This window comes from Nesoenas mayeri (genome assembly GCF_963082525.1).
Source record: "Nesoenas mayeri genome assembly, chromosome: 2".
Taxonomy (NCBI): domain Eukaryota; kingdom Metazoa; phylum Chordata; class Aves; order Columbiformes; family Columbidae; genus Nesoenas; species Nesoenas mayeri.
Genome location: NC_137543.1, coordinates 142239086 through 142267066, shown reverse-complemented (window position 1 = coordinate 142267066; position 27981 = coordinate 142239086). Strand labels below are relative to the sequence as shown.

The 27981-nt window shown below is 38.8% G+C and overlaps 1 protein-coding gene across 1 annotated transcript in view; it reads left to right on the top strand.

Moving 5' to 3' along the window:
• Positions 1 to 27981, top strand: part of CUBN (cubilin) — a gene marked incomplete at both ends in the record, with an annotated part of 142108 nt that overhangs the window by 98346 nt on the left and 15781 nt on the right. The window contains 12 exons of the mRNA XM_080338517.1: positions 388 to 569; positions 2149 to 2320; positions 3301 to 3507; positions 5648 to 5797; positions 6664 to 6785; positions 8749 to 8974; positions 11074 to 11261; positions 13579 to 13735; positions 15260 to 15409; positions 22978 to 23178; positions 25512 to 25641; positions 26568 to 26785. Of these exons, the coding sequence (XP_080194643.1) occupies positions 388 to 569; positions 2149 to 2320; positions 3301 to 3507; positions 5648 to 5797; positions 6664 to 6785; positions 8749 to 8974; positions 11074 to 11261; positions 13579 to 13735; positions 15260 to 15409; positions 22978 to 23178; positions 25512 to 25641; positions 26568 to 26785 (2103 nt within the window). The remainder of the gene's footprint in view (positions 1 to 387; positions 570 to 2148; positions 2321 to 3300; positions 3508 to 5647; positions 5798 to 6663; positions 6786 to 8748; positions 8975 to 11073; positions 11262 to 13578; positions 13736 to 15259; positions 15410 to 22977; positions 23179 to 25511; positions 25642 to 26567; positions 26786 to 27981) is intronic.

Here is a 27981-nt window from a genome sequence, read left to right as displayed (position 1 = left end):
TCCAGTCATCTGAAAGGCAGAAAATTCTCAGTTCTGCCAGAATGAGAGGCTTGTATCACTTGATATCAAAGTCTGTGGGTCACTCAGGCTTCTGAAGCCTGGCACAAGCCATTCAGAGAAGGAAATGTTAATAATTAGAATAAAAGGGTCTGCTATGGTCAATTAATATTCAACTACATTTATGGCTGAGTGATAAAGACTGACAGGAACTTAGCTGTTCAGACAAACGTATGGACAGGATAGGGGTATCAGACCAGCCTCTCAGGATCTCTTTTTATTCCGTTATTAATGTGTTTGGTTTTGTTTTGGTTTTGTTTGTTGTTGTTTTCTATAACTCTATAAACAATGTTTTACTCTAAGAAGTGTCCCAATATTTGGGTATTTCAGAATGTGGTGGGGATTTTACTGCCCCTGTTGGAACCTTTACTTCACCGAACTATCCCAACCTATACCCACATAATCGAGTGTGTGAATGGAGGATCACAGTGGAAGAAGGCCGACGTGTGACTCTAACCTTCAATGACATGAAAACTGAAGAACACTGGAGGTGCTCGTCAGACTATGTGGCTGTGAGTGTTGGGCATGAAGGCAGAAAATTCTCTTCCTAATCCCTTTAAGGAGCATTAATTGATGTAATAGAGCTGAAATGTCATTTTATAGGTCTATATGTGGTTTTAAGACAAATAATAATTTAATTGGCAAAAACAGGTAAATGAGAGAAAATTAGCTCTGTAGGGTGTCTAAACTAACCTGCTTGTTTTGAAATTACGGTCCAAGAGAGAAGGACTTGAAGAAATCATTGGAATTGGCTCTTTATCAATTATGGAGAAAAGCTCTGGGGTTTTTAAAACCTTTCAATGTCTCTTTTTTGTGGACACAATGTCCATCAGTCAGTCTCTTTAGACTTTGGAGGTTGTTACTTCTCTTGTTGCTTGTTGTTAATTAAAAAAAAAAAAAAAAAAAAGGAAAAAAAAAAAAAAAGAAAAAAAGAGGGAAAGAAAAAGCCAGAGATTGCAACAAATGGCTACGACTGGGCTGGACCTTGGATATTCTGACAGAAAGATAGGGAAACCCCAGGAAATGTTACCTCTTTATCCCCCCTCATCCCCACAAATATAGATATTGGTTATTTTATCATGGCTATTTTAGATTTTTTGTTATTTAGTAAAGGAAAAAAAAAATAAACTGGCACACAGAACTGGACCTGATCAGATGTACAAATGCCTCAAAAATACTATTTCTCTATGAAACTGCAAGAATAGGAGACCTAATTTAGTTTTCCCTTTGTTCAGATTAGCAGTGCAAACACAGGAATTCACTTCATCATGATCAGAAGCCAGCCTGTGCACAAGTGAGGGGGTGAAGTAGCTCTCCATTGTGATTTGTAGATGATATTTCTCCCGTTTTCCTTCACAGATGCTTTAGACAGACCCTGGGGAGCTGGCTTTTTATCGATTAATGAAGTAATGATCTCTTAAAGGAAGATCTGTCCTGCCAGCTTTTGTGCCTTCAACACTAACATATTCCAAATCTCAGTGGGAAGCATCATTTCTGCCTCACTTGCACTGCTGACATAGTAATAAAAAGAAGGAAATTAGCTCCTAGACTAAAGGTTCTATGAAAGAAACTGAACAAAAAGCCTCTGGATCACTAAAAAGTGAAACATTTTAATTAAACAAAAAATCCCACCAACACTCAATATGTTGGAGGAGATTTTGATAAAGCTGATGTTGGCTTTAACAAGAAAACAAAGACAATAATTTCAAATAGAATTAATATGATCAGTAGCCAGTATTACTAATGATTGAATATATAAATATTGAGCTAAAATACAGCATTTTTCCTGATAAAACTATTTCAGTTTCTGTTTTTAGAAATTAAAAAAAAAAAAAAAAGAGAGAGAGAGGGAATATGCTTATGTTTCCCTAAAATATATAAGGTATTTTTTATGTTTTCCTTCAGATCCTCATCCACTCAAGGAAATGGAAGTTTGTTCCAAGGTTTTGAATAGATTTGGGAACTAATCTCCTTTGAGGGACATCAATGAACCTTGTCTTGATATCAAAGATGTGAAGCACTGTTAAATGATACAGGAGATGCTCTTGAGACTGCATTTTGATCTCATAATAGCTTATTTTGACTCAACAGGTTTACAATGGCATCAGACAGAACTCTCCCCGACTGGCCAAGCTGTGTGGTGAGGTAAATCCAGGCACTGAGGTGAAATCCTCTGGCAACACAATGAAAGTCATTTTGGTGACAGATATGTCCCACGCAACCAGAGGCTTCAGTGTCTCATACACATCTAGTGAAGATGCAGGTAATGTGTGTTTTTAAATTAAGTGATTGATCTTCAGTGACTCATTACATACATAAAGTACTGGCACATGTCAAAAATTACTTAAACAGATAACAAAACTTTGGTACCTTTTTTTTTTCTCTTTTACATCTTTGGATGGCAGTAGATGTATATCTTTGATTAACTGAAAGAACTTGAAAAAATGGAGAAGGTCTGGTTGTAATGGACTTCATGTGACTATGTCAAATTTGAAATGGAAAGAGCAACCTCTGTTATGGATCACAGTCCTTACTCTCACTACTGATTTATTGGTTTGTACTTAGTCTTGAGTAAGAAATGGTCTGAAGTGGCCTTATTCCATGAAAAGATATAAAAAGCATAGTGCCATAGACAAATTGAATAATTCAAGTGCTTCCTTATTCCTCAGGGGGATAATTAATTTATTGTAGCTTGTGAAAGTGCAGCTAACCTAGTTTTGCAAGCTCAGCCTCCAGAGAGGAGGCAGCTGGCAGAGCCTTATTACTGCAGCTTTGAGTCTTCTGACCTTAATTTTCCAGCTCCCCCTAAAGCACCCTACTGTAGCACGAGTGTACTGCTCTTGAGGGTATGTTCCAGAAAAATCCTCTCCTGAGTCTAGAATTAGGCAATGAGTAGAGCTGAGCAACACTGAACTGGAGCTGCAGTGGGATTTTATCAAAAAGTTAAATAATACTTGTTGTATTGACAGTGCTACCATTTTTTTTTTTATTTGATACCATGCAAAATAGTTGTTTCTTTGCTTTACACATATTTTTAAAGTCTTACCAATAAATTCCAGGACATGAGGCAAGAATTATCTCGTATACAGTAGTAAATGATAAAATAGGAAGAAGATGGAAAAAGTTTGGTCTAATCAACACATATGCTTGCTGACATGAGCATATCTGAATAAACAAGGACAAGATTTCTCTTCATACAATAATAATTACTGTTTTAAAATAAATTATATTTTGTTTCTGCAGTTTGTGGTGGAACCCTGATGGGACATGCAGGTGGGAATTTCTCTTCTCCTGGTTATGATGGCATCAAAAATTACACAAGTAACCTGAACTGTGAATGGACCATTGAAAACCCCTCCCACTATAATTCATCCATATATGTGTCTTTCGAGGATTTCCACTTGGAACATCACCAGGACTGCAAATACGACTACCTAGAGTTACGAATAGGTTTGTATGGTCAGCAGGAGAATGGATAAAGCTCATCAAGATTCTGGTTGAGTAACTATGTTTGTACCAAATCTTGTTCATATGTATTTGCAAAGAGTGACTGTTGTAGTGTCTCCTAGACCAGGAGTGGGATTTCACTGCTAGAGCAATGGATGCATGGATTTGGTCACTCTTTCTTTCAGGGGAGAAAATGGAAAACTGGATAGCTATCTTGGGGGAATTAATTGTTTTGGTGGTTGCAGTACACACTTGTCTCTTCTTTTTACAAGTGACAATATGAATTTCACTTCATCTCCCTTGAAAGATAGCAGTCAGGAAAAACTGGACCCATCAAAACTATTCATTTGGTACATAGCCCATTCTCTCCCTGCTCCTGAAATATCTCCAGGGACAGCAGGAGTGAGGAATGCTTTAATTATTCATGCCCTCTGGCCTGCATACCCACTTTATACCCTACTTTTGTACTCTATAAGATGATTCTCCAAAAACAAATCCATATTTTCTGCAAGACTGCATTACAAAATACAGACTAAAGCACTGAAAGTAAAAGCAATCACAGGATTAATGCACCAGTAATATCCCTGCATACTTGAGCATCTTTAGCTATCTGCATGAACAAGCAACTGGAAATGTCATATGAAAGTCACTCAGCCAATGCCAAGTGTAGTATGAAAGTTCCAGCTGTCTTCTTCACTGAGAGGCTGTATCTGTGAGTCCCAGAGAGAGGAGGTTCTAATTTACCAGGTAATCGTTTCTGAAAGGTTGGGGGGATTGACAGCAGGAATCTGTTACATCCTCATTTGCTTTCATTTGAATGAGAGCTCTTGATTATATAGTATTGGTTTGCATGCATAGCTGCGTAGTGTAACAGTTTCCTCCCAACTGTGCACCTGAGCTGGGAAATAATATAAAGAGAAATCAGAGAAAGAAATAATTAAACATATCTGGTCCATTACTCATCAGTTCTCACTATTCTCACCTCATTGTGAACCTCAGGCCTCCAGGCAATGCAATCAAAGGAAAAAGCTAAAAATTCAGGGCATGTTAACAAGACAGGTTTTAGCATTTCTTTGTGTAATTTACATGAATAGAATTTTATTGTATGTACCTTTTATCGCTGTGCTTCAAGACATTTCAAATGGTGGCTGTGTCACTGTATATGACAGTAAGTTGAAGTTACTCAGCCTCATTACTTGAAATAACTGTGAAAGACCTTTGAAAAGTGCCCATAATTTCTTCCTCCTGCTCTGCTGCCTTCTTCACAAGAGCAGGTTGTCACTCTGCATGGAGCAAGGAGCTGGTTTTGAATGGAGACTTTTAAGACCATCAGTCTGGTGTTATTAGAGAAGCTAAATTAGGAACGGCATGGCCTGGATGTTGTGAGGAACACTATTACAGTTATTCTCTTTTTGCTGAGAATATATCAGTAATAAACAGAAACTGATACTTCTACCAATGTGATGTGTAAGAGCTTACACCAATGTGAGCAAACATTCAGTGTCACAGACGTGCAACTGCCTGCGTTGTGCTTTCTTTTAGGTTTCAATGATTTGAATAAATGCTGGCATTTTATTTGCTGTACAGAGAACGGTATATTGAGCTCCCTAGGAAAGAAATGCTCACTATTAATACAGCAGTGACAGCTTGTTCATGGATGAAGCTCATCCCTATATGGTAGAAAACTCAAAACCCCTGTTGACTTTAATGAGGATGTCACAAACACATAGGCTTATTAGGATCCCATGCAATCAAGTCCTTGGGCCACCTCTTCCCACTGCTCTGCCCCAAAATGTCTACAGTTTTGGGGCACTTCCTGTGTTCTCAGGTCTGATGGGTCATACAAAATGAAAGTGTGCAGGAGGGCAGAGAGACGAGAGAAGGAGGCCAAGATATTAAAAGAATCATTAATACAGCTTTGGAAAGAACTTTCTCTTTGTTGAGATTTATGATCCCAGCAATGAACTGCAGCATTCTACCTACACTCAAAACAAATAATCAGTAATTAACTGTGACATGTACTTCTCTCTGTTTTCCAGTCAAAACAAAATGACATGCATTTTTGTCCCATATATTCCTTTACATTATTGTAGCTCTTTTAAGATTCAAAAAGTATGTTTTCTTTTTTTTTTTCTTTGCTCAGGGGATGCTGATGGAGAGCTAATAGCCAGACTTTGTGGTCAGGCTGCACCATCTGTGCCACTAGTTATAGCTGCCTCCCAGATCTGGGTACATTTTGTAAGCGATGGAAACACAGAAGATAAAGGATTCTTGGCCCATTACATGTTTGAAGGTAAATGGCTTGATAGAGTGTTGGCCATGCTAACTGAGGCACTTCTGGGGAATGTCGCCATTCATTTGGTGATACTGAAAATACACACTATGGGATCAACCCTCAAAGAGGTCCTCCAAAGTTACACAGTGCCTGGCACTATTTATATCCATCTAAAGCAAACATATGCTAGCAATTGAACTTTCAGATTTATTTTCTGCCTCAGTGTTCCCATTCCTCAAACCACATTTCAGTTTCTGCAATGCAGTGCAACACTCAGAACAGCTGGCTGCTCTTGGGAATAAGGGTGTAACAGGTAACAACAGCCAAGTTTGACTTACTTCAAATAGGCCTCCAGAGTGCTAGCATGGCTGAAATGAATTCTGCTGCTTGAACCTTCGCACTCATTTTGAAATCCACTAAAAGCCATATCAGTGCAAATTACACCACTTTGCCATTTACATGCCAGCGCAACTGTTCTTCCTGTCAGAGCTGGATTTAGCCTTGGTGCTTATCTAAACACGTCAGCAAGTTTTTGACTTGATTGTGTTGCTTCAAGAAGGGCACCCGTTTGCTTAGGAGTCTGAGATAAGTAAATGGAAGATAAGGTGGAAGAGGCAGTTCTAAGTGTCAGCTGGCAAAGGCTTTGCAGAGCTATATTAAGTATCAGCATAAATGTGAAGTTTTAAGGTCATTGCATCTGTTTACTGGCTATTCAATGACAAAGATTTTAAAACTTGGATTTTCCCAGATAAATTGTTCATTCTTACTTATATCAGTCCAACTTGATTATGTTTTAGCACTATTACAAGCTGAATAATGTTCCAGTCATTTGATTATAGTGTTCAGTTCCTAAACTGTATTCAAATGTCACTCTTTTTCTTCAGCCTGTGGTGGTATACAGTCAGGTGAAAGTGGAGTCATCTCCAGTCCTAACTACCCAGAGCCTTACAGCAACATGAATCATTGCTCCTGGTTGTTGGAAGCCCCTGAAGGTCACACCATCACTGTGAGTAACACAATGCCATGATTATGTGTGCAGCTGGCAGTGTGAGAGGTACCCTCTGAGTCTTGAGGAACAGGTTTGAGACTATTTGGAACATCAGAAATATGGAGGAATGAAACATCTCCCCAACAGCCTTACCTAAGAAAAAGGGGGAAATAAAGATAACACAACCAAACTAGATTCTGCTTTTTGACAACCAGAAGTATCCTAGTCTAGCTTGACTTCAAAACATAGCACTGACTTCTCCTTTAAATTTTCTGTGTTTAGGATACTAAAATAACTCATGTTATTAGATATGCATGGGTATTCTCACTATGATGAGAATAAACATGAGGCTGAAGATTTTTCATCTCTGTAGAAGTTAAAAGCCACTAGGAACTTACTTGTGCCTTTTAATGGTTAGTCTGGAATATAATATGATTGCTGGTACAAACTACATCAATGAGATGCTACTCTTGTTTCCCAATTAATGGGATATTAATGGGCTGCCTGAGGTGCTACTTTCTTGAACCGGGAGACTAGCTTAAGCACCTTTATGATCAAGCAGTGCTAAACTGCACTTGCTGACTTATTTGACTAATCCTTTGGAAAATAGATGCAATCAGTAACATTTGTAGTTTAGGTCAGAAAAATATCTGAAAAGCAATTTTGTAAAAACACATTGCAGATTTTAATATGTAATGTCTTTCACTAATTTTCCTGTCCTGCTTTCTTTATTTAAAACTACAAAGGTATTTCTTAGAAATACAAATCCATAGTCCTAATTATTCTGCTGCATGATATTCTGATCACTGCCTAGGTACTAACTTCAGGGAATACAGGATTGTTTTGGTAAAACACAAAATTTCTTCTTAATCCCCATCGTTTTTTAAAGCAGAACTAATCTTAATCAGATGGAAGTAAATTTCTATTTTAAAAAGTATGAGTAGCAGCATCCTCAGTGAAGGCAGACTAACCTTTTCCAGTATAAGCTGCCAGTTTCAGTTGCTGGGACAGTTTCAAACTTAAACCATTTGAACTAAATTTGTACTTAGTCTTTGACTCGGGCAGAGTTATTTTGGAAATTAATACGCACAAAAGTTATAGGAAGAAGTACTATGTATTTGCTAAACTTTTCCACAAAGATCCCAATCCTGGAACTGGTAAAAAACAAACAAATAAACAAAAAAAAACAAACCAAAAAACCAAACCAAACCACACCACCACAACAACAAAAAAAAAAACCCAAAACAAACAAACAAACAAAACCACAAAAAAAAAAACCTTATTGGGAGAAGGCCAGGCAGTCATTAGTCTACATCAGTATTTCAACATCAACAAATCCAGAAGTCTACTGGATCGGCAACCTAAATCCTTCAGCTGGAAATCCCACCCATGTGCTTATCACTCCAAGGACAAATGGCATCAGTGTGGGAGAGAGACAGGGTCAGAAGCTGCCTGCACAGCCCAGTTCATGTGATGCATCCAGGCCTATAGGAGCCAACCATGCAACTGTTTCTCTCACATTTAATGGAAACGAGCATTATTTTTAGCAACTGTTAAGTATTCTGATTCAAAAATAAGAAAAAAAATCCAAGGCTTTCTGCTTAAATAGCTACTTGTATTTGAACATGTAACTTCAGATTTCACGAGAACAGGAAACTGGTTCAACTGCTTTGCATACTGAAGACAGTTTTGAGGCACATACTGAGCTTCAAACATATGATAAGGCCCCAATAATGCCAGTTTTTAACCTGTGCATTCCTCTTCCATTTATTTCTTCATGCTAAGTAGCTGCTGTTACTTACTGTGGCAAGATTCCAGGCAATACTTGCAGGAAAGCATCCAGGTGAAGTGAGGGTCAGATTTCTGAGCACACCCAGAAATCATTGTGCTAGAATGACCATGGGATCTGGCTGTAATTGCTCTAACCTCTCTGTTGGTGTGGCTGGTGGTAGCTCCTGAATGTTGCTTTTGTGTGTCGCAGCTCACTTTTACAGCCTTCCACGTTGAACGTCATTCGCTTTGTAAGTGGGACTCTGTTACAATCCTGAACGGTGGCTCTCCTGGGTCTCCCGTCATAGGGAAGTATTGTGGAAACACGTCCCCTGGGACTATTCAGTCTGGCTCCAGCAAGTTAGTAGTGATCTTTAACTCTGATCACTCAGTTCAAGGAGGTGGCTTTTATGCAACGTGGACAGCAGAATCTCTAGGTAAGAGAAAAAACACTTTTTTTCAAGTCTAACATAGCAGTGCGTTCTGCCCATGTAAGACTTTTCAACCACAAAAGAAATAGCATTCTTGTCTTTAGTTAAATTTGCATTAAAGAATAAAAGAAATACATGCCAACGTCTCCAGCATTCTTGAGAGAAGCTAGCACTAAAAAAGTCAAGTATTAAACCAGGGTTGTCTGATCTTACAAAAAATCAAATTTAGACTGATTTTGTGCTTTTTAAGCCTCCTACTGGCAGTTTCTTGATGTCTGTAAATTGTCACCATGCCCATTTTCCTCCCAGCAGTGGTATCTATTGTCAGTGACTATGAGAAATTTCACTTCTTGAATAATAATTGTTTCACAGTTTGATTTGGTTTAAACACTTGAAACTAGAAAGAGGTCAGTTTCAAAATTCAGAGACAGACAGAACTTCTCAAAGAACACGTGCAACAAAGGCCTAAAACTCTTCCACTTCAGTGGAAATGTTGGTACACTTTTGAAGGCGGTACACATGCAAGATCAAATTGGTACATTCCCTCCCTTGAAATTATAATCTCTCTGGATTAAAAACAAAACAAACAAACAAAAGAAACCCACTCCACACAAAGGAAAGAAACAAACAAAACTCCCCCCAAACCCCAACCAACCAACCAAACCCCACAAAACAAACAACAAAAAAGGCAGCTCATCGTCTGCATACTGTCCTTCAGGAGGTGACCAAAGGCAAGTGTGGATGTGCTGGCTGGTGACAGGGCAGAATTCATTGCGCCTCCCTACCTCAGTACAGAGCTGAAAATGTGTTCCCTCATGTCACCAGCTGCAGACCTTCTGGCAGATGCTGATGCCCTGACAGTATTCACACCGTCGGTTGAAGGAGTGTCTTTTTAAACATATCAATAGTCTGTGCTTGCATGAATATACATGGTCACTTCAGCAGCTTTTTGACATTTTTCCCTGTTGTCACTGGGACTTCATATCCAAGGAAGGCTGTTCTTCAATGATGTAGTATACACGGAATGTTCACAGTCATTGTTCTCTCTGTAAAAGGAGATTCTTTTTTTTCTACGCCTGGATTCCTTTCCTCAGGTTTCTTCTCATTTGTTCATGGAGAATCTCTGTGTTTACATTCCGTATGTGTGAGCAAAATTTGGCCTCATACCCTTCTACCCATTTCTAACACAGAAGAACAAAAATTAAAATCTTCTTTTTAAAACTAATTAGATATATTTTTAATTAAGAGGAAAGAAAGTAGAATGTTATAAACCTTTTTTTGCTCTTTAGTCATCCTTTTACTACATTGTCTCTGAAATAATAATGGGTTGCTAGTAGTGTATGAATAGCCCTAGTAAATTATTCTTGGCCTGGTATTTGCAAGTATGTTTCAAATTAACTAAGTTTATTATGTATAAGAACACGAGCTGCCACAGAGCCATGACCAGATCTTCCCCCTTATAAATGAATCTGTTAGCAATTTTTAAAGGCATGTTTTTCAGCCCACTTCATAATCCCGCTGAGATCCACAGGGCTGCCTGTGCTGGAGAAGTCACCATTTTGCCCTGGGTAAGCGGATGTAGCTCGAGCAGAATCACATGTGGAACTGCAATAATCGCATGTTGCAGAGAGAGGAAAACAAAAAAGAAAGGATTCAGCAGTAGATTAAGGTTTTTTCCCTATGGTACTTTTCTGAATGGCTGCCAGTCATGATGTGCATGCTGTGGGGTGTGGGAAGGAACCTGCACAGCCTTGGGAGAAGCTCTTAATTAATGTATTTCTGACCCTTACTCTCCTTTATGCAATTCACACTTCTAATTGTTAGGAGTATATAGATGGACCAGATCAAAAAGGTATCAACTGGTAGGGAGAAGGAGCTTGTGAATTAGAGGCAGTACAAATGGAGACTTTCTCTAGAGTGCAACCACCTCTCTGCTGCAAGGGTGGGAGAAGGAAAATTAATTAAAAGAGGGATAAATGAAGTCTGAATGGGTGTCAGGGCTTTCCTCTCTCACTCCTGCAGCCACAGAAGCAAGCAGCCATTCCAAGCTGCCACCAACAGGAAATATTTGATCATTTCTCCCACCTGTTGCTATTTTTTTCCAGGATGTGGTGGAATCATTCATTCAGATAATGGTATGATCAAGTCTCCTCATTGGCCTCAAAACTTTCCCATGAACACCAGATGCTCCTGGACCATCATTACACACGAAAGCAAACACCTGGAGTTGAACTTCCACAGTAACTTCCAGATTCCAGACAGCAATGGAAGCTGCCAGAGCAGTTATGTGAAGGTAAAGTAATTGTGGGCATTAGATCAACAGAGCAGTGCTTTAACAAGTCAGGATTCCAGAATCCTGTTTTGCAATCATCATGGTTAAGATTGTCAATGCACAAAATTCAGAATATAAACTGAAGTCCTTGTACCAATACAGTCAATTTTCTGTATGCCTTGAGAACTGGCTTGTATATATTTTTAATTTTTAGCAGTTCTTGAGGTTCCACCTCCAGCAGGATCTCATCACCCTACACGCTGCCCCAAAAATCAAAAATATGAAAAAAATGTACATATGACTAGGAAATAACAAGAAAATATAGTGTAATGAAAAGACCTTTTCAATTACTCCAGTGATTTAGAAAACAGGAATGTGACACTATAATTCTACAAAACTTATTTATAAGTGCCTAAACTGTCCAAGTTGCACTAATCCTTCTTTTTTTAATCTCAAAAAAACAAAGATAGCATTCTTATCTTTCATAGGTTATCAAGAGCCTCTTGTTTTCAAAGCAATAGAATGGAGTGGACATGCTTTGAATTTTTCAGTGTAATTTTCTTCTCAGGCATCTGGCATATATTCAGTGGTTTTGTGCTCATTTTCTCCACAGCAGTACAACTCCCACTTGAAATAAAGGGCAAACATAATTTGACAACATGTAGGAAGGCTTGAGCAGCTGTACATCTGATCTATACCTACTCACTTACAAATCACAGTTGCACTCATTTTTAAGGTTGTGGAAAAAAAAAATACTATTAGATTTTCCTTTTCATAGCCTCCACTGATTAGTTGATGTAATAGGTTACAATTAATTTCACTAATACGAAAGCTTAATACCGCCATTAAAGGTGCTTTAATTTCTAAACATTCCTGTATGACATGGTCAAAACTATGTCAATTGGAGATTTTCTCCATAGGAAATAATCTGAAATTTTTTGGGATGTCTGCCTCCATTTCTAAATGCCCAATTTGAGATGTATAAAGGTGTCTTGATATGAAAAAGTGTGGAAGAGGTATAAGTTTCTTCCATTCATTCTAATCTGAGCAGCTAAAAAAAAGAGGAATCCAAAATCAATAGTGACTTTGCAAATTCTTGGCCAGGCCATAGACTGTTTATATTAATCCTTTGAGCACCCATTGCCTCAAGCACCTGGCCAGATGAATGAGGTGATTCATAGGCCTACACTTGCACACTAACCCTTGGCTAACCCTTTCTAGGATGGCTGCTTAAAGCAATCTCAATTTTGTGTGGTTGTTCTAGTTCCTCTAAACTTCTTTCAAACACATTATTTTAAAAATAAAATATTATTTGTTTGTAATACATTTTTTTTGTTTAAAATACCAGTAAAAAAAACCTGTTCAAACACATCAATGAAAAATAGATTTATTATTAGAGTAAATTTTTTAATCTTTTTTTTTCTTAATGCAGATGTTTTAAATTCTTGGCAATAAACATCCTGATTCAGGAAATTATTTAAGCACTCAGAAACATTAAACATTTATGCCTATGTTTAATTTTATATGTGTGTTGAAATTCAGTGCTTAAGCTGTGAGCCTCAAGTACATGTTTAAATAATTATGTGAAGTGGGTTTCACTTAAAAAACCTACCTAAACCTGCATGTGCCTCTTGAATGAATGGTTTGATTTAACTTAAATTGGCTAATGGTACAGCTGAAGAAAAAAAAAAAGTATATTTTTCTTTATTATATTTTTTGTGAGATATTATTTTGTTAATTTTCTACATGATTTGATACTTGTCATTGAACAAGTGAATGCAGCATAACAAAAATGAGAATAATTTTTGATTAGTGAGACTAGATATTAAGTATCCAGATCTTCAAGTTTGATGCCTCTACATTATCCTAGCATGGCACCTTGTTTTTTACTGACTTATGAATAATATGAGGATTACGTTTATTACTTCATCCTATACACATACATTCATATTCATAGGGCGTATGGCGATAAATTAGCAGAGACAAAATATAAGTAGGTAATGATGCGCATAAAATATTTTTCTCTGTTTCCATGGATCTGATCTGTGTTGGCTCTGCTATCAGCAGGGGTTGAGGCAAATGACCTCCAGATGCCCTTCAGGGGACCCTGGCAACCCAAGTTATTCTCTCTGATTGACTCCTTGAAGTCTATTTGTCTTCACTGACTGTAGATTGAAGAGAGAATGATTAGCTCCAGTTTAGATCTCTAAGACTGAGTATGAGACAAATCTTACCTTAAGTCTATGGAAAGAACAATTGCATATACAATTCCTGGTGAGTTCCCACAAACTACATGGGCTGTGAAAGCACTAAACCATTTCCACTCTGGGTTTGTCAGGTGTGGAGAGGAAATGATGAAGAAGCAGCAGCTTTGTTAACCACAGGATGTGGAAGTTCAGCTCCTGATCCTGTTGTTGCTCCAAACAATGTGATAACTACAGTATTTCAGTCTCAGGATGCTCCCGGGATAGGTTTCTCTGCATCTTTCATAAGCAGTAAGTAACATTAAACCCAGATGGCTGCTCTATTAGTCCATTTTGGATTAGTTTGATCTGTGTGTAGCAATTCAGACCTGAGTCTAACAAAGCTTTGAAGCCTCTGCCCAGCTTTTGAAACCAAGAAACAAGTAAACTTCATACAGAATGCAATGGAACTACTGTGTTCTCCAGTGTTGGAGTTCCCAAAGATGCTCCATGCAGCTACAACTTTGTAGTTATTCTTAGCCACCTTTGCTTTTTCAGTGTGCCAAAAAGAAATGAATAGTCTTTACATTTTAAGAATTTGTTTCTCTGTAGTTAAATTGCTTGGAAGCTAAAGTTATAATCTTCTTAAAAAGGAGAATATATGCTTTTCCTTTAGAATTTTTCTCTGTTCTTCTTTTCAAGGCACATGCTGAAACTGTGGTAATTTCTCACATGTATGATATAGCCTATGCCCTTTACATACACTGCTCTCAGGAGAAGAAATGACTCCTCACCATGTGCTCTTTCTTTTGCTTTGCTTTGTTGTATTTGTATTTCATGTAGTTCAAGCGGCATTTCTTGGGTAGTCTCTCAATTTCTTTAACCATGGCAGGTGCTTTGTGATGGTCAAACCCACCAGCAGTGTAGGAGGTAGTGTTCAATTGCTGTTGGTTATTTGTTACTTTTTTGTAGGATTCTGCCAAAGGAAACCACTTTCACTGTATTCAAATTAAAACAGTGAGAAATTAAGTGCTTAGAGGATGTCACTATTGAAGTATGCAGAACTCTGAACTGAAACTGCTTTTGTTTTTATAATGTCTGCATTAATGTTGTCAGGAACAACTAACAACCTCTTAGTGGAGACAATTGCAGGCTTCACATGCCTGTTTCTATACTTATACCAGCATTTCTCTGTGCACTGCACTCGTTTAAGCCTGCACCTTAAAATAAAGAGACACCTCAAGGCCATGCAAGTCATTAGGTTCAGAAGGAGCTCAATGAAAATGTTCTGTGTGCTTGACAAGTTCTGGGCAGCAAACCTTTCCTGCCTCTGCATATATAACAAAGCAACCCAGAGATGCCCCACGGCCGACTGCATCCACCTGGCCGTCAGGCATGGAGCAAGAATGGTACCACTTGGGCTGCCATGGGCATCTTCAAATGAGGGTAAACTCCTGATATACCCCAATAACTCTCCATCACGTTCAGCTATATTTGTATGTCCGTAGAGATTTTGAAGTGTGCAGACTCCAAACCCATAAGTGCTGTGTCCTTCTGGTCAGTGGGCTGAGGGGCTGTGGCCTGATCTCATCCAAGATGCTCCGAGATACTGTGTGAGGCTGTAGGCGGGAAGATTTTGCTGTTGCCCAAAACCACTGCTCTGTGTGTGTCAAAGACCTACTGTTGCCATCATGATATATGCTACTTTCCCTATTTTTTGACCAGCCTCTTAAGGAGAGATGAGACCCTTGTGTACATTATTCATTTTCTCACTGCAAAACCAGAATGATGTTATCACCTGGTTTATAACTGTATCTTATTTATTTCTCTTTGCAGGATGCGGAGCAAATTTCACCAGCCCAAGAGGTCGTATTGTCTCCCCTAACTACCCTAGTCAGTATGATAACAATTTGAACTGCAGTTATATCATAGATCAGGGACCACAGTCACTGGTGATCCTAGAGTTTGAGACTTTCCACTTGGAAGGTAAACAGTTCTTCACCAGTTCAATATATACTATGAAGTGTAACTTTTTATTTGAAAACATACAAGTGTTCTATAATGGAAAATGGTTGATGGTTTAATTTGCTGATCCATTCTGAAAATCATTTACAGAGATAGTTTCTATGGTTCAGTTTTGTGTCACTAAAGGCTTCTAGAAGGGTGCAGATAGATGTCACCTGTTGAATATCTTACAGCATGAAGCTGGGAATTGGCCAGGTGGTTGGAGTATAAGAGTGACTGTGGCCAATTTGGCTTTCTGTTCCTGCCTTGTATTTGCCATTGAGTCTTAGAATCTTTTTGATCTAAAGCCAGCTGTTTTGCTCTTCAGTGCTTCTGTTTCCTTAACTGATAAAATGGTTATAAATATACTTGGGTGTTATACAAGGATGTGCGAACATATAAGTGTGAAACTACATGAAAGACTACAGTGCCTGAAAATCTATAAAAGTTGTTACCCTAGTGTGAATCCTAAAACTTTTCCATCTTTAATAGGAACAAATTTTTATGGGTGGACATGTCATGATAACACAGAGGGAATCAGTATGACCGAACTACTTGGGTGGCATCACATATTTCAAGGCCATCTTCATTTACTTCCCTTGAAGTCACCTAGATGAAGGGATTTTTTAGTAGATTGTTACTAAGCTGGTGTGTGTAGTTTGAATTTTCTTCAGATCAAATAATAAAGTCAGAAAATAGGCTTATTTTCTTTTGGTTTTAAGATTTCAAATGGTAATTCAAAAGTATTCTGGTACAAACTTAATTTAGATCTGAGACAAATATTTGATTTGATTATGATTTTATCTAAGACATTTTTTTCATCCTCTAATACAAACTGCTACTTCAAGAATTTTTTAAATTAAATGTAAACCACATAAATTACATAATTTCTTCATGTAGAAGGCATTAATATTCAGCAGACACACTAAGCATTAGGCTGAACCAGATGATGCTGATTTTGACACCTCAGTGAGTACATTACTGATCTGTATTCTGTCTGTGCATTCAGTTAATTTATAAATGCATTCAAGCTTTTATTATCAAGAGGGTTAAAGCAAAGAGGTAAGTGATACAGATGTAATAATAAACATAGACTCAAATAATTACTAGAAGTATTCTACTTGTTGCAGGATAATTTGTTCCTTTACTGTTATAGGCTTCCTTAGGCTATGCAAACTCAAAGTCCTTAATCACATAAAATAAAAGAACTTTGGATATGAGCTAAAGGACATCTGGTTATAAAAGAAGAAGTATAAAACTCTCCAGTAGTTGCTTATTAATATTTTTTTAAAAAAAACCTAAAATACAACCCTGTAGCAAAGAGTAATGGCCTGGGTTTAAATTGGAAAGAAGACCAAAACCACCATCTTGCAAACTACCATGCAGAAGTGAAAACTTATTCAGTAGTCCCACTGAATATGTTTAGCACATGTGCCTACGGTTTTCCAGCATGAACTCCCGTAGTTCATCTGCAAAGGCAGGACAATGTTTGGCAACATCTGTTAAAAACATTTATAGATATTCCACATGCAAGCAAGCATTGCACCTGCTTAGATTGTTGCTGAGTGTGGCCTTTAAAAGCTTAACCACACTGGTACAGATGTTCCGGATGGGGTTTTTAAAACTTAGCTACATGTACAATTAACATAATTTACTACCTATTTGACCTCTCAAAAGAAATCCAATTGGTTTTTTTTCATGGTTGTTTAGTAATGAAATGAAGTATTTAAAATAATGCCTGCAAGGCATACATATCTCATTGACTTTAACTGGTTGAGATATCTTTTCCAGAAGATTAGAAGGCAGAGGGTAATTGGCTACAGTGCAGTGACACATTGGTACAAAATTGAATGACTTCATGGGTTAGTCACAGATCTCTGCCATAGAGTTGATATGTTTTAAATTATGATGAGGCGCCTGTTCTGACATAAGAGATGACTCCAAATGAGTCGGTTAATGCAGAGCAGTGATACAGTATCAGTACTTGGAACTAAATGAACATGTCATGCATGTACTACATATTAAGTATGTATTAAACCATAAATATAGCAAGTAATAGAGCAAGAGAGAACTGGAGGAAACTGCAATTGTTGATTTTGTGATCAAAATTTAATCTAAATTTGCTGCAGATAAAAAACAAAATTCTTTTTTATCTGACTTCATGGCCCTGAAAATAAACATCTAATTTAGTTTATTATCTAGATGTATGTCCTCCTATAGTGAAGTGAAAAAGATAGTACTTTAAACTGAAAACTAAATGTACCTTGTAGGTGGAATGAATTGGCTTCTGAAGGCCTCCCTCACTCTCTTTACACATTGATTATCACAGGGAGCCATAGACAATAGCTTACACAAAATACTTAAGATGTAGGCAGCAAAACACAGGCAAGATAAACCCTACAAAAGGATTTGGGCTTTCCTTTATAAATTTCCTTTATATATTTCCTTTAATTTCCTTATAGTCTGAAGAATGTCTCTTTCTTTCCCAAACTGAATACAGATACAGAACCTCTTTTGATTTGCCCTTTTCATGAAATTGCATAGGTTGCCACTTTTGTCTTGTAGAACCACCTGCATTGTTGTGTTTGGTTATGGTTATGTTTTCTCAGCCCAACTTCTATGACAGTGATAAATGTTGTCTTCCATCTGTACTCACTCCTTGGATCAAAGGTCTACACAAATCTAACATTAGAATTAGTAAAAAATCCCTTCTCTATCTTAGCAGACTTACTGAAAAATAATTAATCACATCCATTTTTTATTCATAAGCTTTATTAAGATGAACATCTCTACAAATACACCTCTAGGACAGCTATGGTAGTGTATTATTAAATGGCTACAATACTCTTCAAGTGAGTATAACATCCAATAAAGTCTGAATTCCAAGTCATGGAAAATTAGGGGAAGTGGATGGAGGCCTCCTACAATACCAGCTTTTAGAATTCTGTAGTATTTATACTCTATCCATAGAAAACAAGTCCATTGTGTTGATATGATGTCAACCTGAAAAATGTTTTAATAACATTAAAAAAACCCAAACATGCAACTGTAATTTTGCGATCTAGGATAGGGTCACAGCTTTGTTTTGAAGTCTTCTCTATCTGCTTTCTCAGTTGTTACTAGGTGATTCAGAAAGTAGGCAAGTGTTGCAATAGATTATTTTGAAAGAGGAGAGAGAGAGAGAGAGAGAGAGAGAGATAGATAGATAGATAGATAGATAGATAGATGTGAAAGGCTTGTAATTCCTTGCTTTCAAAATAGTATCTTGTGTTATGGAGCTGGTTACTATGTCCCACAGGAGTATATATCTGTGTAATACTTCTTCTACCTTAGTAATTACTAATTGTGTTCCCATTTATACCAGAAGCTACAGTTGTGAATCAAAACCTCATTATTTTAAGTTTTACAAACTTCAAACAAAAAGACAGGTTCTGTCTAATAAAAAATGAAACAGAATCTATAACTATAGACAGAGAGATGGAATGAGGACATTATTATTAGTGATCAAATAGTTAGGGGCCCAAATTCGGTCAAGGATTTTGTGCAAGCATCATATCAAATAAATGATTTTGTGGAAAATAATGAGACTGGACAGAAATTTCTGCTAAATGAAAAGAAGGCAACACAAAAGCATATTTCAAAATGAAATGTAAGGACAACTGAAGCTCTTATCATGTGAACCTTGGAGGCAGGAGTCAATGTATCAATGCTGAGCTGTACCAAGAGATGATAACAGAGTGCAGACAGATAACAAAAGGCCTTGAAAGCAAATACACGCAGCAATTCAAAGAAAGAGAGATGTGTTCATAATGTCAGGCCAAATAATTGATCTCTCCAGCAGCATCTGGAAGAAATATTGTCAAGGCTAGGTGAAAGAATGGTACAATATCCATGTTGGAAAAATAACTGTTTCTTGGATGAGAGTCATAGCTATGCAGAAGGATAGGAAAGAGTTTATCTTAAAGATAATAACTGGAAACACTTGACCATATTTACATCTAGCCTGGATGTGAAGACCTAGAGAGATCCAAATCATAGACATGGACCTAATTAAGGCAAGCAAAATGATAAGACTGTAAAGAAAGATGATACAAGGGAAGATTTGAGAGGGCAAAAAAGTCTCTCCTATTGAATGGTTTTGCTGAGAGACAGAAATAAGATTTCAGTCAGAACAGAAAGAGGCCTGGAGGAGGGATGTAGACTTATGAGGTCATCAGCATAGAGATAGTGGTTGCATTTGTCCTTGTAAATGAGATTATACAGAGCTAATGTGGAGATCACAAAATCATAGAACAGTTTGGGTTAGAAGAGACCTTCAAAGATCATCTAGTCCAACCTCCCTGCCATGAGCAGGGATATCTTCAACTAGATCAGGTCGCCCAGAGGGACGTCCAGCCTGGCCTTGAATGGGGCATCTACCACCGCTCTGAGCAACCTGTTCCAGTGTTTCACCACCCTCATTGTAAAACCATTTGTTCCTCATGTCTGGCCTGAATCTCCTCTTTTTTAGTTTGAAACCGTTACCCCTTGTCCTCTCATAACAGGCCCTGCTAAAAAGTCTGTCCTCATCTTTCGGCCCCTTTTAAGCACTGAAAGGCCACAATAAGGTCTCCCCAGAGCCTCCTCTTCTCCAGGCTGAACAACTCCAACTCTCTCTGCCTGTTCGCACAGGAGAGCTGGTCCAGCCCTCTGATCATCTTGGAGGTCTCCTCTGGACTGTCTCTAACAGGTCCATGTCTTTCCTGTATTGAGGGCTCCAGGGCTTGGATGCAGGACTTTGAGTCAGAGTAGAGTGGAGCGGATGGGCAGAGTCACCTTCCTGGACCTGCTGGCCACACTCCTTTTGATGCAGCCCAAGATAAGATTAAAAAGAGGTAAAGAGAGAAAGACACTAGAGGAGATGTCTCATTGAATCCTCATGGATGAATTGGAAGACAGAATATAGTAATACCAGAAGGATAAGCAAAAGCTCTTAATAGATAAGGCTTTATGAAGGAAAACGGTGCTAGCTATGCGGAAAGTGCCTGGCTGCTCAAAGAGGATGTGGGTCTGACATCTGACTAAGGAAGATCTCTGGAGACTTGTGAAAGCTGTTCCATGATAGCACAAGGGACAGAAAGCGTTCTAGAAAGTATCTAAGATGATAGAATTAGAGGAAATAAACCACACAGAAGAATCACTGATGATGTGCTCAGTATGTGTAGATGCTGGAAGTATGACATGAAGAGGTAGAATAGTGGAATCTGAGGCTGAAGATTATTTACAGAATGCTTTGGTATGGTGGTAAATTAAGCAAAAGTGTAAACAAGAGAATGAGTTACAAGATAGAGATCAAAGAATCATCAGTCCTGCCAGAATTCAGGTGTCATAAATTATATTGGCCCCAAAAATGAGGATTCAAAGCTAGAAATTAAGCCTTTTGCTCACAATGCTATTTCCACCATCTTATTCTTTCCAGTGCAGCAGTTTGAAACAGTTTGTGACAGGTAATGTGGGCATTTGCTTTGCTGAGAAATCTGTTTCACTTCACGCCTTTCTCTAAAGTCTTTTCAGAAAAGGACCTTAGCTGCTTTCTCAAATATTTTTGCTTCTGAATTGTCACTTGTCTCCATATATTTTTTTTCATTTCTTTGTATTTTAAAATTCATTATGTTTTTTAATTTTAGCACATTATCAAGTATTCTCATAATAGGGTAGGACATTAAGAACTTTATTAATTAGTTATTTTATTAACAGTGTAATCAGCTATCTGTTGTGGCTGGTTGTTTTCAGCTTAGTTACTCTTATCAGAGTCAGACAAGCACCATATTTCCCTATTGGCATAATGTAAGGCATGTTAGAAGACACTGTCTTATTGAGAGAGAAGGAATTTTTAAATTAAAACTCAAGAGAGGATCTAAAATATATCTGACTGCTGGGATCACACTGTTGTTCTTGTGACACAGAATTATCACTCCATTCCTATTGTCATCTTGTTCAATACGAGTCATCCTGTTTCCTATAACACTAGGAAGCAGCTTGTTTTGATTTTCGGGAATCACTCCACTGTAAGCGGTAGGCTCAGTGTCTCTCCTGTTAAATTTAGATAACTCCCTACTAATCCTTTGCAGGTTAAGTAACTGCCCCATTGTTGCTAACAGATTGCTAGACATGATAACTTAACCTCAGTAAACATGTGACAACCCAGCCTCCACTATGCTTGAAAAAGAGAAGATGAATTACGCCATTATGAAGAAAAAGAGAAAGAAAACATTAAGTTGTTCTGTAAGCATAACAACTAATGAAACTCATTTTTCAGTAAATGTGTGCTGCGTTTTTCATTAATGGCCATAATCCAGCTTTCTTGCAAAATCCATGTGGCTCCCTTCTTTCTCCCACATGATACTAAACCTCTCTAGCTCCCATCATACAATCCTTGGTGGTACCACCCTGGGTACCAACAGCTTCTCCCCATCCTTATTGCTCTCGTCTGGGCAGGGAGTTGGTGACACGGCTTTGAGCTCCCAGTGTTGGCTGGTGCTCACAGGTCTCTGCTCTCTGCCCCAACTCACAGCCTTGACACTGAAAGCATAGCTCATCCTTCTTTGGGGACATTCCTCTGGCACTGTAACTCAGCTACTGACCTTCATGAAATTTATATGAACTCAGTACATTTGAGACCTCTCAGGTGAATTTGGTTGCAAATGGTGAGGTGGCTAGGAAGTCAGAAAGGTAGAGCATGGAGTCAGAGAGGATGCCTCATTGCTCCAGGAACCTGCCTGCAAATGAGAAACTAAAAAGCAATGGGGGAAAAAATAGTAGAATGCTTCATTCTCCATTTCTGTGTTTCTTAGTGCTTCTGAATGGGCAGCTTCTCACCCTTATATCTGCACCAGTTTGCCCCCTAATGCAGGTTGCACTTGAAATTCATTGGGTTTTTTTCCTATTGCTCAGTCATCTCCAAATCTCCACTGACTGCCACAGTTATAGCATCTCACTTGCAAACTGTGAGTTTAAATTTACCTTTTTTGGCCTTCTGAGTCAAGCTGAAGAATCTGAGTTTAGTACTCCAAAGTTAGAGGGAATCCAGAGAGAAATAAGTCAGCTCTGAAACATGTTAGTGTATGGACTATTTTTATATTTTTTCAAATTCTCACTTCTAATGGTGTAAAATTCCCTGCACTAAGTGCTGACTTCCACATCAGGCGAAAGAAATATGAGGTAGTTGGTTGCCTGTAACAAAAGGTGCATTGCTTCAATCTGCCGAGGAGATTCACACTTTCGTTTGTTCCTCTCATCTCCTCATAGATGGTGTTCACTCAGCTATGAACTCCCAAGAACTCAAGGGGCCTGGAGCATCTTCCAGGTGATAGGATGTGTTGAATGAGACTAGTCTCATGTCTTACATACAAAGTCTCCTTCCCTTTTTCTGCATGTTAGAAATTGAAAGTCCTGGAATGGAAAATAATATAAAATGTAATTCTTATCCTCTGTGAGGTTTATGTACTTGCAGCTCAGCAAATCACATAGAAAATATGCTGCTTACACTTCTGCATTATGTGTCCATGCAGCCCCAGCACTCTCGAGCAGAATTTGTGTTTATGATGGAGTGAGCATCTTCAGTGGGACCACGGTTACCTCACATCCTCTCATCACACTCTGCGGTAATGAGCTCCCTGCCCCAGTCAGCGTCTTTGGACCTGTGCTGCTCAACTTCTACACTGACTCTCACATTGCCGGCTTCGGATTCCAAGCGAGATTCAGGGCATTTGGTGAGTAGCCACTGTCCTGTGCTTTAGGTGGTGGAAATGTTCCAGCTGGATAATGGTTCAGTGTAGGGAATGTTGTACGTCACGTTGGGAATACTGCAGATGGATTCAGATGGTTCATATTCCCTCTGCACTTGCCCAAAAAAGCTCTCAGGACCAGGACATGGGACTGCTTGGTGCGCTTTGTCACTGACTGATGTATTATCTCACAGTTGTCATTTCAAGACACTACATGAGATGAAGCTGGAAACTGAAAAACTTTTCCTTTGCTGTAGAAAAGAAATGCAACCCATTTTGGCAGGGTTTTTGTTGGGTTTTTTTTGGTTGGTTTTGTTTGGTTGGTTTTTAATAATGTTTAAGGAGACACACATGACTGGTTTATTTAACTGAGTTCATTTAGAAGATTTGATCACTTACAAGAGAATGATTCTCAGTTACATTAGAACTATATCATGCAACATGGAAACTAGAACAGGATCCTTAAATGGATCCAGCTATATGCCTCCATTTGGTTACCCTCTTGCAGTGCTAGGTATTAAGGTAAATAAAAATGGGGATCCAGATATACTTTTATTTTTTAATAAATATTTTCACCAAAACTTTTTGTCATTCACATGACAACTCTTTTGAAGAGGAAATATATATCAGAAAAAGAAGTTTCCAACTGAGTTTAGAATTTACATCTGCACAAATATAAATATAAATATAAAAAAAGATTAATTTTATTTTCAAAACCAATTTTAATATTTTCTGGGTTTAACTGAAAAAGACAGTACATTGACTTCTGAAAGCTATTTCATTTTCTAACTTCAGAGAAAATGTGAGTTCTTAACTTTGGTATTTGTCTTAATACATTCCTCATGTTCAAAGCCACAGCAAAAAGCATAAGGCCAAATTCTTCATATAAAATGAATGGCCTGATACAGATAAGACAGAGGGAACGGCACTGAGAAATGACAATGTGCAATTACTCATGGAAAAGACCTTCATAACTCCCTCAAGTCAGTTGCTGCTATCTGACTTCTGACATTTGAGAAAGATGACTGCAGCCTTATTAGCTTGTTGCTGTATACAAAGCAGATTCTGGCAATTAACATTCCTCTTCTCTTTAGTTGTGCTGTTTGCTGAAAAAATAAAATGAAAAAAAAAAAAGGCTTCCTCCTCCTATTGTAGAATAATGCTCATTCTTTATCCTCCTGGCTCCTGTCCTTTATCTGCCAGTGATCCAGGCCACTAGCTGAAGAGCCAGGGGCTCTGTGTCCAGCAGCAGCCTGTATGGCACTGCCTTTGTTAAGGTGGTGGCCTGGGCAATAGCATGTCTTTTAAAACATGAAACGCTGCATGTGGCTTTGAGCCATTTATCAACAGGATGCAGGGAAACGTTTGGGGTTTTCTTGGATTTTTATTTGTTTGGTTTTGTTTTTTTTCCAAGTTAAGATCATAAAATAAAGGCGGAAGCTAACAATGGAGATTAGAGTTGCTTTTATAATAGCTTTTGTTCCCTCAAGCACTGAAGCTGGAACAAACATTAGCCACACACTGGCCTCATCAGCATCCACGGTGTGAAACCCTGAGAAGCCAAGCAGTGCCTTTAGTTCTCAGCTGTAGAATTTGACTGTCCCCTCAGCCAGAGAGCAAGGACACAGCTCTCCAACTCAGCCCCACTGCTGGCACATCCCAGCACAAGTTGAAGTGGGGAACAGTCCCCAGGGTTAGTGATACCTGGGGACTCCTCTCTGAATTTCTGCACAGAACAAATGCTACAGTAATGCCCCAGCCCTGCCCGGGTGGAGAGATGATGTGGCTCTGTGTACAGTTATTCCTGAAAAGTCAGGGGCAGGGCTATGTGTGCAATTGTGGCTGCTTTTGTGTCACTGCCAAACTTTCAGAGGCTTCCATGAGGCCAGGGGTTGGATGAGGAAATGTCTTTGCACACACATCAACCAGGTTTCTCTAGGCAAGCTAGAATGGGTGCAGAGCTCCTCCAGACACACCGCACTCCCACTGCTGCATGGGGCACCCACCCCATCCCGCTACTCCCTGCTCCTACTGCAGCACACTTGAAATCAGGCTGGATCTTAGAACAAATGCAGAGCCATTGACATTTGGTATGGACTAGAAACAACTTACTGCTTCAATACTGACTAATCTTCCACTGCAGACCACAACATGATGGGCATCTCTACATTTAATGGTTCTAGGCATGACAGTGAAGACTGCTTCTATTTATCAAGGGCTTTTATTTCCTTATGGCTAAACTCCTGCAAGAAATAGGAGAATTAGGACCAAGCTAGTATTCAGACACTAATCACTCTTTTTTTCTGTTTCCGCTGCAGCTTGTGGTGGCATTTTCAGTGGCCCTGTTGGTGTTATAAGCAGTCCAGCCCATTCGGTCCTTGATTACCACAACAACATGAACTGCTCCTATTACATCACAGTCGGAAATGGCAAAGTAGTGACCCTCAAGTATGTAATCCAAGTTCACCTTGTCATCAAGGGGACAGGTTGTTCTCTGAACCCAGTTAAAGACAGCATTTATTGACAATGTTCTCCCTGTCTTTCCTTTTCCAAGGGGAAAGCTGAACTAAAATGAGAAATGGCTACTGAAGCCACCTTTATCAACCTCAGGCTCCCTTATATCTTTCTCTGTAACTTGTTGTTTGCAAAACATCACCACAATTTTGACTTCCTGCTTTGGTCACCAAAAGGACTAAGAAACTGTAAAAACAGAGCTGATGCTTTTAGTTAAATGCTGTCAGCCTTGGAGGGATTCTGAAACTTCTGTGAGTTGATATAAGAAAAAAGTAATTATTTTAGAACGCTGGTACTCACTTTACACCCCAAGTAATAATACCTGTCCAGAAAGAGTGGACTTCTGAGTGTGTGCTGCCTTGCCTTAAGAGGTGTATGGCTGCCACAAGATCTTGGCACTGAGAAATGAAAAGATGGATACATTCTTCTGTCACATATATTCTGATTGTGAATTAAGAGAACATTTCGCAACGAAGCTGAAGACCCAGCTGGTCTGCAATCTGAGCCTGCATTTTGTATGCCCATCACGTGCCCAAGGAAATTGCAGGCTGAGCGATTTGCACAAGAGAGAGTGGGTGTGTTTGCACAGGGGGATCTGCTGCTTCCCAGAAAGCCGAGGTGTGCTGACAGCTTGCCTTGCCGGAGGCCCAGGTGGTGAGGTTCACTATTTGCTGGAGGGTTTTGCCATGCAATTAATAGTGCTGCTCGCTTGTTCCTTAAGAGAAATGTTTTGTGGTATCTGTCTGTGTATGGCTGTGGCTATTGCTATTGTTCGGACCTGTCCTCAAGCACTAAAAGCATGCATAACACTGGAATAGAAATGAAAATATAATACCTAAAGCTCCAACTGTATTTTACAGATTCAACAGCTTCGAGCTTGAAATATCTCCCTCCTGCTACAAGGATTATGTGGCTGTATATGACGGCTCAGACACCCACGCTCCTCTCCTTGGGAAATTCTGTGGTGCAGAACTACCTCCGAATATTAAGAGCTCCAGTAATAACTTGTTCCTGGTGTTTACTACTGACTTCTTTGGAGGAGACAGGGGATGGAAAGCATCTTTCAGGGAGACGTTAGGTAAGACTATGACCAGACTCATAACCCCAAGAATCTGCTAGTAAGTAATTTCCTCTGAGGAGAAGCAGTTATGGTCTCACTCACTAGGGCTGCTGGAAGCAGAAAAGAGTTTCCAATTTTGTCAAAATTGATTGAACTGGGGTTATTTACCTTACACTTATGGGCAACTCTTTTGGATGAAATCTGGCAATACTTGAGAACTCTTGTAGTCGAAGGCTGGTGGTGCCCTAAAGATGCCCCCTTTCCACCCATTCTCCATTTCTAATTCTTCTCAGTTCACTGCTCACCTTTTTAAAAACTAAAGTGTTAAGATAAGATGGGCGTTTCCCTCGGGGACCACTGTGCTGAGCTCTGCTGATTTTGTGGATCAGTCTGGTTAGCTGGCCACAACATAAATGGCATTGTAGTGAGAAGCCATTGGATGTTTAATGCTTTGATGGAGACAAGAGTCAGAGGCACAGCTTGATAACTGCCTTAAAAAAGCTTTAAACTCAGTAGTCTGTTTTTAAGATCAAGCTGTAAAAGGAATTTTTTAGCATTTTTGTAACACCTGAATTGATGATAACAAATTATTATTACATGTAAATTGCTTTCATGTCATCCCTACTAGTTCCCTGTGTAATTAATTCAATGTCTTTGTGATCTAAAAAGAAGTAATTGTCCATTTACAAAGCTGGCCCTCGGACAGTTCAGAATGAAAGGCCTTTGTGGCAGAACAAACATAGTCTTCTGCTGAGTCATTGAATCCCCTCCCAACCCCTAGCCAGTGACTTTCTCGTTTGATACAATCTGAGAAAGTATTTACAGATTAGGAAAATAACTGGTTCTGTGGGCTTTGCCAATACAAATATTCCCACAGAACCTCATGGTCATTACTATTATTAACTCTTCATTTGCTTCACTCTAAGTAATTGCTACAAGAATCTTTAAGACCATTCTTGTTGACTGTTATTTCAAGTAACATATTGTTGCTTCACGTGCTGCTGTCCTTAAACCGTTAGGTACCAGCTGTCAGAGATCCCCCGCAGCCTGGCTTCCTGTTTCCAGGCTGAGATCATCAGGAACTCTCCAAGCTCTTGCTCTTCCTGTTGGCATACAGCCAATTTCTTTAGCCTCTGACTTTAGATTTATTTCTGCAACTTGCCAGGATTCTGCCTAAGCACATAACAGAACACAAGCCAAGCTCTTCAAGTCAG